At 28.3% G+C, this 11,080-nt stretch overlaps 1 protein-coding gene across 1 annotated transcript; it reads left to right on the plus strand.

Moving 5' to 3' along the window:
• The first annotated feature begins 640 nt into the window (after nt 1-640).
• LOC100169061 (WD repeat-containing protein 81) lies at nt 641-10,247 on the plus strand. Its single transcript, XM_001951416.5, has 26 exons — nt 641-877; nt 937-1,060; nt 1,124-1,274; nt 1,369-1,592; nt 1,661-1,852; nt 1,943-2,284; nt 2,353-2,553; nt 2,617-2,762; nt 2,835-3,004; nt 3,094-3,200; nt 4,447-4,620; nt 4,740-5,629; nt 5,692-5,780; nt 5,860-6,098; nt 6,528-6,702; nt 6,758-6,936; nt 6,996-7,231; nt 7,302-7,386; nt 7,443-7,620; nt 7,707-7,786; nt 7,983-8,035; nt 8,240-8,447; nt 8,505-8,792; nt 8,850-8,999; nt 9,055-9,161; nt 9,233-10,247. The coding sequence occupies exons 1-26, from the start codon at nt 768-770 to the stop codon at nt 9,462-9,464; spliced, it is 5,130 nt and encodes a 1,709-aa protein (XP_001951451.1). The 5' UTR covers nt 641-767; the 3' UTR covers nt 9,465-10,247.
• Nucleotides 10,248-11,080: the final 833 nt, after the last annotated feature.

Genomic DNA, 11,080 nt, shown 5'->3' on the forward strand with positions numbered 1-11,080 from the left:
GGAGTTATTTTTTGTATTGAGCTAAATATGTTTAAAAATACCGGCATACCCTGCGAAAAAAGTCTGCGCACGCCTATGAAATAGATACTTAAGTGTTAAGTAATTGGCATAATATTAGATTAAAATGTTATAAGTCAGCAACCCATACGTTTTCGGGAGGATAAACTTTTGACGTGGTTTTTAATCGGAACTGTATAAAAATATATTCTAGTATTGCAAGACACCGTTAGGACACCACTCAATTATGGTGGACCAAAATTGGTCAAATTCCGTACATGACACTGATGACACCAAAAACACCACTTTGACACTACTGGTCCAGGATCGGGTCAGGACATAGTCCAAACACAGAATAGATGAAATGTGTTTCATCTATTCTGTGGTCCAAACACCAATTTTCAATAAATTATTTCTACCCGGGTATTTAGATTAATTTGCAAAATCTCATATAGGATTATTTTTTTCGTTATATTTTTTTTTTACTTATCAACTGTAGCATAAACTATAAAGTATCTAGTTGTATATATCTATGATTATAAGCCGTGGTCTTATCAAGAATTAAAAAACAAATTGAATTCTGTGATTATAGTAAATATTAAATAATAAATAATAGATAACAGAAAGATAAAAAATCGACAATAATAAAATAATAATAGTATATTCAAATTTCAAATTCAAAAATTCAAAATATACGATTTACCTATCGATCATTAATTTATAAAAGACATGTGTTGTAACCGTATTTATTATCCTTAAATTCACTACTCATGGCTTGGCTAGACGTTGTTTCAAAAGACCTTACAATTCCTGTGGAATATTTGAAGTCCACTAATAATTCTAAACGATTTCTGGCCAGTGTCCACCGGATTTGGTTTAGGTAAAAATTTGCATGATGCGATCTTAAATTATTGTTCATTGTACTATTATGTTTAACAGAGATTTCTTAAATGGTATTTATCGTCCATTTTTACATCATGAGATATTCACAAACGATGATGTCCGTGCAAAGGTCCAGCAAATTGAGAGTTTGGGCGATACTTGGATATACGTTTTAATAACTGTATGTAAACTTTATACACAGATTATTTTTCAAATTAATATTGAATATTTTTTTTTTTGGAAGGTTATACAGAAAGTGGATAAATCTATGATTCCTTTGGCACGACGACACGAACCTGTGCATTTTGATAAAGATTTAAGTTATTCACAACAATTACAATATGTTACAGTTACTAATAGAAAAAATTTGTGGAAAGAAGCGTATAAAAAATATGGTAATGTATCTTCATATTTGATGATGTAAAAGTTACTAACATTATACCAAAATTGGATTGATGTTATACAATTATAATACATTTTATTTTTTAGATGGTTTTTTTTGTAGAGAAAAATTAGCTTGCTCAAATTTATGTCTATCTCCTCATGATACAATAATACGAGATGTACTCACCCGTTTTTATAACTGTCCAATAATTAATTTACAAGAACAATTGCGTAGTAAAATATCCTCAACAGCGGAAAATGAATCTCATGGTAACATTATGTCCGCTAACTTAGTTTTTGAAACTAATAACTATTTTTACTTACTACAGGTAGGTTACATTTAGTTATTTTTATGGTAATCCATAAATATAAATATTATTAAATACTGTTTTTTTAGGAAACAAATAATGTCCATTCGTTACAAGATTGTATAAATTATAGTCCAGCTCTATTAAAATCTAATCATGCTCGTCCACTATTTGTTTTATATCAACTTTTAAATGCAATGCAACACACCCATGACCAAGGACTTGTGTTAGGTGACATTACTATGTCTGATATCATTGTGTCTCCAGAACTATGGATTCGGGTAGGCCAATGTTATTTATTAACTATTATAAATTATAATTCATATACCTACGTATAATAGTGATTTTATCTTAAACATTATTGTTCATAGGTACTTCCAAAAATCACAGACAATATTTCTGATGCTGATGAATTTGATAATAGCTATGATGAAACAGTTAAGAGTTCGAATTTTGAGTATTTATCAGAAACTTGTGAACAGTGGGTTCGTGGAAATATGTCCAACTTTGACTATATTATGTTTTTGAATAAACTAGCTGGAAGAAAATATGGTGATCCTAAATGCCATCACGTATTTCCTTGGGTAACTGATTTTAGTTCTCGAGCCGGACTTAATTATCGTGACCTTACCAAATCAAAGTACAGGCTGAATAAAGGAGACAGGCAGTTAGATTTGACTTATGACATTGGAGATGAGAAAACTTCAATATTGGTATGTGTTAAAAAATTATTATTATTATGTATAATGGTCTATATAATCTATACAATTTAATGCTTTAGACCCCACATCATGTTCCTGACATTTTATCAGAAATAACTTACTATGTGTATCGATCTCGGGTAACTCCACGATCAGTCCTATGTCGTTATATTAGAACAAAATTTGTACCAGAAGAATATCCTACAAGCATACAACGCATGCAACAATGGTCTCCAGATGAATGTATACCAGAGTTTTTTACAGATCCATCAGTTTTTAAAGTATTAAGAATACTTAGGAGAAATTTTAAAAATAATTAGCACTAATTCATAATTTTTCATTAGTCAATACATAAAGAATTACCTGATTTGGGAATTCCAACATGGGCAGAAAATGTACAAGACTTGGTAGATACACATAGAGCTATACTAGAAAGCAACTATATTTCAGAACGTTTACATCATTGGATTGATTTAACATTTGGATACAAGTAAAAAGACTACTAATTTTTAATGATTTTTATACTTATATGTTACTATTATCGACATCTTTAATTTGTTAGATTATCTGGTTCGGCTGCTGTGAAATCAAAAAATGTGTGCCTTCAACTGTGTGATGACCACACTTATCTATCTTCATCTGGCATTGTACAATTATTTACACAGCCACATCCCCAAAGACTATTACCTTCACCTTATTTTTCTCGCATTCCTCCTACCATGCCTAAATTAAGTAAGTTCATAGATTTACCTTATTTCAAATATATATCTATCATATTTTATTATACTTTTATTTAATTTAATTCAATTGAATGGTTAAAGAAACCCCTCCATTCAATGAGGAACAACATATTAATTTAGCTGCTGATAATGAAACATCAATAAATGGATTCATAAAATATTTAGATATGTCTAAAATACCACTTTGTGTAAGTACATGTAAACATATGTACTTTTATTTCTTTATAAATACATTTTTATACTAGGTCAGTGGTGTCATTTTACATTATTTTGTTGGATACAAATATGTCCATAGTCGATACTTATTTCACAATTGATCAGATTGCTTGCAAAATTAAAATACTTTTTTTTTATTGGATAACGAGTTGAGCTAGGATTCGTATGCAATTAAAAATAGTTTAAAAATACTTTTTTTATTTTGTAAAACAAACAATAATTTACAATTATCACAGTTTTACGTACCTAAATAAAACCAAACATACAAAATAAAAACCAGTATGTAATTACATCTTACACAGATGTCTATAATACCTGTTATGCTATATATTTAATTTAATTTATCGGAGTATTACAGTGTAATACAAATTTAATTTGTTAAATTACATTTTTTACTCAGTTTTTACATTTATAATTGTACCTACCCAAACAATTTTAAATGTTAAATGTATTTTTTGATATTTTTAGGTTATTTAAATCCAAGCCCTAGTCATTATTCATTACTTATTTGTCACTACTAATCGGCAAGGCCCAAATTTTAATGAAAAATGTATTATTTTTTTGGAAGTCCAAAGCAATGAAATCAAGTACGAAATTAATTTCATACATTAGAAAATTGAAAACTTAAATTTTTAGCAGTTTTGGAGTTCTTGGAGCAATTTTTTTATAGTTTATAGGTAAAAATGTAAAATTGTTAGTTTTTAGTGCATATTTATACATCTCATACATTTTTTAGATTAAACTTAATTGGTAATTCAAAATATTACCTCAAGAAATGTCGTTCCGACTATTTATAATTTCGATAAGTTTATAACATATTTATCTATCTATAGTGTGATTGGGCGTTTAACGGCTGTTATGCATCGAATCTGTAATAACTAATTTGTCAGTTTGTGTTGCTTTTATTTAGTTGATGTTGTATTTTCGTTTGCTCAAAAATTGTTTAAAAAATGTTTTGGTCATTTTTAAGGGCATAATTGCGTTTAGAATGCATTTTTTATTATTTTTTGAGGATTTTTTGTTAGTGCTTAGGCATTTAAATCCAGATTTTAATAATAAATATTTAAAAAAAAAAAACCGAATACATACATGCATTCTTGCATCCCACAAATGATACCACTGTACTTGGTAAACATTTATATTGTAAAAATTAATAATGAATTAATCATTTATTATTCGTTAATTTTATATTGCTATATTAATATTTATCAATTATAGCTACCACCTGATTATAATCCTGCAACACCATTAATTACTCTAGATTCATTAAATAATTTCTTGAATGGAGTATGTGCTAAGCCATTAAAAACTTCTACTTCTAACGGATTTCGTGCAAAAGACATGACATCATACAAAAAAATCATTGCAAATCGAAGGGCTCAAGAAATTCAAGTAATTATTTTATTTTTATTAGTATTTCAACTTTTGTATACAGGAAATACATTATAATATATTGTATAATATATATGTATATAATTTATGTGTATGTTTTAATTCTATTATATTTTCAGGTTTTAGGTTGTTTAATTGTAGAATTATTTTTGGGAGACAAAGTTCTTGCTCATGGAAGTAATTTGGTATCATTGTCTTTTTTAAAAAGATTACAAAGCTGTCGTGTTATTGCTTCAACATACCAGAAAGATCTTCCAGACTGTATTCGACCAGTCGTCAAGTTGCTGCTTCAAATTGATAAAATTCCTTTAAGTGAAAATCCATCGCCATTTGAATTCAACTGGTGCTCTGTAATCACAGATAATGGACTACCACCACCAACTCCTCATCAACTGCTAATTCCATCTCTCTCTTCTTCTATTTTGCGTTTTCCTAATTACTTTTCTCATATACACAATATATTAAGAATTTATTACAATTACAAGACAGTGAAATCTGAAATGGAAAATGTCAAAAACTTATTGGAAGAAAACCAAAAATTTGCCCTTGATATGTTTGATACGTTGTGTATTAAGCTTATTGTAGATATTGAACAAGAGATGTGTGAATTGAGTGAATCTGGAACTCTTGGAATACTTGCTGACAGCACTTGGATTGAGTTTTTAGTGCCTATGGTTACTGAACTCTTGTCTGATACTAATTGTAACACTTTAACAGCTTTGCATTTATTGGAACCATCATTTAAAGCCTTAGGTATGCAAAAATCTAAGGAATTACTCCTTGACTATGTAACTAAGTTATATGAAGAATGCTTGAAAGATATTGTCCAAGAAAATATACCCGTACATCATAAATGGCTTAAATTATACCAAAAATCCTTTTTGATGAAATTGATTTCTGGTTTTGGAACTAGTATATTCTTAAAAAATTTTGTTCCAATACTTGTTGAAACAGTCGGATCTGGATGCAATTTTAACAGAGCATACCCAATCCCAATACAGCACCTTAAGTATGTTTCTCATTCATAAAAATAAATATAGATATATAACATAAAATGTGTACTTTTCACAGTGATCTTTGTGGCTCATTTCCATCTTATGAAAACAGCAGTATAAATTCTGTTACAGACACCGGTCAAGCTGTAAAAGTTGTTGAAAACGGTACAAGAGTATACCTTATTGATTTATTGTAATATTCTTATATGTACATTCAACTTTAACCGGTAATAAACTGTTACAGATACATTGTCTCTTGATGACGAAGCTTTGACCAATAGTATAGTTTCTCTTAAGGATGTCCTGTTAGATGATCAAGATGTAATAATTGATGATGATCAACAAAGTGCTGATACTAATTTTAGTGACGACAAGAATTTGGATGAAGTTACAATTGACTATTCAGAAAATGGTGAAGATATTCCTCCATCTTGTCATACACCTGATTCTGAAAAATGCAGTAATCCTGAAGAACATCTAAAGGTTATAATATATTAAGTATTAACTCTTTCACTGCTGAATTAATTTTTTCCAGTATAATGTACTGTGCTGAGATAAAATTTTATTTTTAATATTTAATTTTTGTTTTGTATTGCATATTGTCATTATTTAAATATTAATAATTAATATATACATATATATTTTTTTTTAGTGTATCAGTTATTTTTTTTTTTAGTATCACTAAATTTGTCTAATAATTTACCATGTGTTCATATTATCACATTGATTAAAACAGCTAGTGTTGATTTTTAAAATGATAGGACTCATATATGCGTCTAGCACCACACATTATATTTTGGACACATATATGCGTCCATAGTAGTCAAGGGGTGAACATTATATAATGATCTTTCATGATTTTTGTTATTATATATTTATATCATCAATATTATTATCAACTAATGTCTTTAGATATCAGAAGTCAGTGCAGATTCACTTGTATGGGTATCAATTCGGATAGGCCCAGTACATACGTCTATGTATATTACAAAAAATTTGTTGAAAATGTTAATGTTGTGTTACTCAGACTCAATACAAAATGAAGACAAAGCAAAAATGGTTATTAATTGTCTGATGAGCATTGCTGGTAATATTAATATTAGTTTTTAATTACATAAAAAAAAACAATCTTGAAATTGTAGGTATTTATGGAGAACAAGTTATTTTGGTCCAATATTTACCACATATAAGTGATGTGGTTTCATTGTGCAAACGTAACAAAATGACTATGAGTCTCGAAAGCGGCCTAATCGGATGTGTAACTCTATTGAAATATCTAATGTCTTATTTTAAAAAATCTACACTCAATGAAATCAGTCAAGTATGTAGTAAACAATAATGTTGTAAATTATGATTATTATTATTATATTTTTTTTCAAGGACACATTATGTAAAGGAATTATTCATCCAATGTTAAGAATTTTGTCGTCACAAAAAGTAATTTTCCCATCTGGAGCACCAAGCCGTAGTAGTTTTGCTACAAAACTATTTGAAACCATATACTTCTTTGGCCTTAAACAAGGACATCTAATTTCAAAAACCATACAAAGATTGTTCTTGGTATTTGATAAATTGAGGCATTTTGATCCACTTAGTATGGCTGATACCAATCCAAGGTATAAATATTACATCATACATGGTAATCTTGAGTAAATTTTAATTTTAATTTTGTGTGCTTATGAACAGAAGTCAAACTATTGAGTTAAATAACAGTGATTCCGGGGACTCTCCTTCTACAATTAGTGCTGATAAGCCAAATGTCAAAACTAAAGTCAGTAATTACCTAGTTTACTAGCAAAAACAAAAATTTAAATTATCTTAATTTAGGCTATGGAAGAATTGTGTCAGGTTTTAACGCCACAATTAGCTTATCATTCCTATACTTTATTTTTAAAATACTATGGAGAATTATTTATGCAGAGGACATTAATCAATTGGAATTACATTAAGGAATTGTGTGTTACATATAAAGAAGAAAGAGTATATTCTGGTTACGCAAATATTGGTGTGTAAAAGAATTATAATGTATATTATCAAATATTTTTTTACATATTTTGAAAAGTCTAAATTACTATTATTATTTTTGTATAGATTACAATGATAGTACTATTAATTTTGAAGAACAGCTTGGAACTCATCTTACTCTCAAGGGCAATAAAATACATTTACAAGTAATTCTAAAAAATCTAAATAATTGATTTAAATCATGGACAAGTTTCAATATTTGCGGATTTATTTATTTATTATTATTATGTACCTAGATGTCACAACAGATTAATAAAACAAATTTAATTTCCTCCAGTCATTTGTTTATGTATTTATATATAATATATATATAACTTATATAATATAATATTTAAATTTTAGGATGAAGAAATAGAAGTAGCTGAAGATGCTAAGACTATAGTGGAATCCTCCAGGTACAAATAAATATTTTGAATATTAAATATTAATAATAAAAATAAAAATGAAATGATAAACATCTAAATATACTACTTTTACAATGTCTGAAATTGTTATGTCCTAATAATCTTTAATAAGTTTAAAAGTAAAATATTTTTGTTTAAAATCAATTATAACTATAAATTAAATAAAAAAATATATTTATATTTATTTTTAAACAGACATTTAAGAGGAAACTGGTTAGCCTATTGGGAACATGAAATTGGCCGTAATAGTCATGATACTTGGTTTAATTTTAAACAAATCAAGTTACAAACGTTTAGTGGTCATCAATCAACTGTAAAGTCTTTAAGTGTACTTGATAATGAAAATAGCTTTATAAGCTCTAGCCGTGACAAGACTGTTAAACTCTGGTCTTTAAGAAATCAAGTAAGAATTATATTTACCATACTTATTAAGTAAATATTAGACTAATAATTTTTCTAGGGTGATGGAAATGGTATATCACAGTGTCAATACACTTATTCTAGACACCGTAAATCTGTATTGTCAGCTACATATTTGGAAAAATTTAGAATGGTCGCATCCTGTGATTCTTCAATACATGTTTGGGATCCTTGGTGTGGTGGACGTCTCTTGAGTTCAATGAATGGTATACCTGTAAATATTCTTAAATGTCTACCCACTCCTCATCCAAATATATTAGCTGCCTCTACACAACCAACTCTACATTCTATTGATCCTAGGAATGGAAAGTCTGTGGCAGAACTTAAAGTAAGAACCACAATATTCTATAAGTTTGTATGTGTAATTAATTTATTGCTCTTTTAGATATCTGTCAATGCCACTGGCCTCATTAGGAGTATTGCTGTACCCACTAATGCTCACTGGGTTGCTGTTGGTCAGTCATCTGGTTATTTGACTGTTATTGACTTGCGAACTGGCCAAGCTTTGGCCAATTGGAAAGCTCACGAGGGAGAAGTAATGGACGACTAAAAATATAAATTTGTTCTTTATTAATAGTTTCATCTCCTAGGTATTACAATTGTTGGCTGTAGATTCCAATACAGTTGTCAGTTCATCTCTTGACCAATCATTGTCTGTTTGGAATGTTTCAAATGGCAATCTGATTTATAATATGAGGTAGTAAACAATAATATATCCAAATAATGTTCAATGTATGAAATGTTGTAACTGTTATTTTTCTTTTACAGAGGGTCACCTGAACCAGTCCATTGCTTAGGCCTTCATAGAAATGAACTTATTTCTGGTACTACAGCCAATCGTATAGGAATTCATACAGGATTTACCAGTGAAGCATCATTTTCTTCTACTAAAATAAGAGCCGACACGTTTAAAGGAGTCTTAACTACAATGTCTGTACTGAGTCTTAATCAATTACTATTACTTGGTGCCGATAATGGCAATATCACTCTTTTATGCTAAAGAATTACATAAAATGAGTTTCTTACCTTTACTACCTGTATTCAAAATAATTCCAATTGGCAATTATTATTCTATAACTTCTACATTTACATAATATTCAGGGTGATTTTTTACTGTGAACTATTTGGATATACTATGTCTCATATAAGAGTAACCTCAAGTCACCGGCTTCTGCACACAGTGGTGGAAATGGGTGTGTGTAATATATGCAGAGTGCCGCATTTTTGGAATTGTCACTTTATTATTCTAATAACTGTATATCTTGTATTTTGCATAGATTTACATAGTAAAGCAATTTTTCCACCACTTCCAAACGTCAGAATTAATAGCTGATGACAAAATCCTGAGGTTACTCTTATAAATCTAACTTAAGAGACAGAGTATAGGCAATATCTTATTCAAGCATTATACATTGTTTTCAACTTCAGACAGTATACTATTCTTTACTTTATCAAAAATTCAAATATTTTTAAAAGGTTCTAAATTTGAAAAAAAAACATTGTATAATGCTCAGATTAAATAACGAGTGTTTCATAAATCACTCTGTATATCATATACGATCATATTATATTCCTATTTTAATTAATAATTTATTTTTTATCATTGATATTATAAATACTTATGTGTTCATTACCATTTTTTACTTGATTAACCTATCTCTGTAGTCCATAGTAAGAATAATAACTAATTACTCATATAAGTTATATGGCTTGTATAAATACTCACTAAGCATAATTTAATAAATATATAGAAAATAGGGAGCTAATGGTCCCTAAAAAATGATTTAGTGGTCTATGATTTTTAATTGGTCCATTAGTTTTATCAATTTTGTATGTACCTAACGGCAATAATCTCATAGATCTAGATGAAAGATGTAGTAAGGTTGAGAATAATGAGGTTTATATATTAAAAAAATACTTGACAAATTTTTACGGGTTCAAGAAAAGTTTAGATAATAGATTAAACAAGTTATTTGTGGGTGGCTTACCCTATATTAACAACATTAAAATCATTACAGCATTTTTGTTTATTTCTAATTGCAATTAGTTACCTACACCTTCCATGTAAGAAAATAAATGTGGGCAAGTAGGTGTCAATCTGCTGTAGAGTAGGTTATAAGTGGGTCTCTGTAATGGATTGTGTTAAATTTGAATTCATTAAATTCAATGATATAATATCATTGTATAAGAAAAACGATTCTGGACGAAAACACTCAAGACGGTCAGTCAGCCTGTCAGCCTATGATTTTACTGAATATATTTGATGATAGTATTGTGAATAAAGTAATTTATATAATATTATTACAACCTATTTACGTGAGACATTGTTTTAATTTTTTCAATCCTTATAGCTATAAAAGTTGAACATTTTATAAATTTTTAACTACAAAATAATTATTCAACTTTAAATTTGATAAATTTTGTCAAAATTTGATCTTCAAATACTTATAAAAAAAAATTGTGCATATGTATTTTTAATATTTTTCAACTGCGATTGTAACAATATATCAGGAGCCTTGTATTCATTTTTTACACTTTATTGATATTTATAGAAAAAAAACTAAAAAAATTGAAAACTGACTATGTTTGTAAACAGCTCAAAATGAGTCAAATTAT

Source organism: Acyrthosiphon pisum, chromosome A1 (genome assembly GCF_005508785.2).
Source record: "Acyrthosiphon pisum isolate AL4f chromosome A1, pea_aphid_22Mar2018_4r6ur, whole genome shotgun sequence".
Taxonomy (NCBI): Eukaryota; Metazoa; Arthropoda; class Insecta; order Hemiptera; family Aphididae; genus Acyrthosiphon; species Acyrthosiphon pisum.

What these genes read in the sequence shown, in the direction of transcription:
- LOC100169061 (XM_001951416.5), top strand. Translation starts at nt 768, where the DNA reads ATGGCTTGGCTAGACGTTGTTTCAAAAGACCTTACAATTCCTGTGGAA. An exon ending in GGATATACGTTTTAATAACT is followed by an intron (nt 1,061 to 1,123) that starts GTATGTAAACTT and finishes TTTTTTTGGAAG; the next exon opens with GTTATACAGAAAGTGGATAA. An exon ending in AGCCAAATGTCAAAACTAAA is followed by an intron (nt 7,387 to 7,442) that starts GTCAGTAATTAC and finishes ATCTTAATTTAG; the next exon opens with GCTATGGAAGAATTGTGTCA.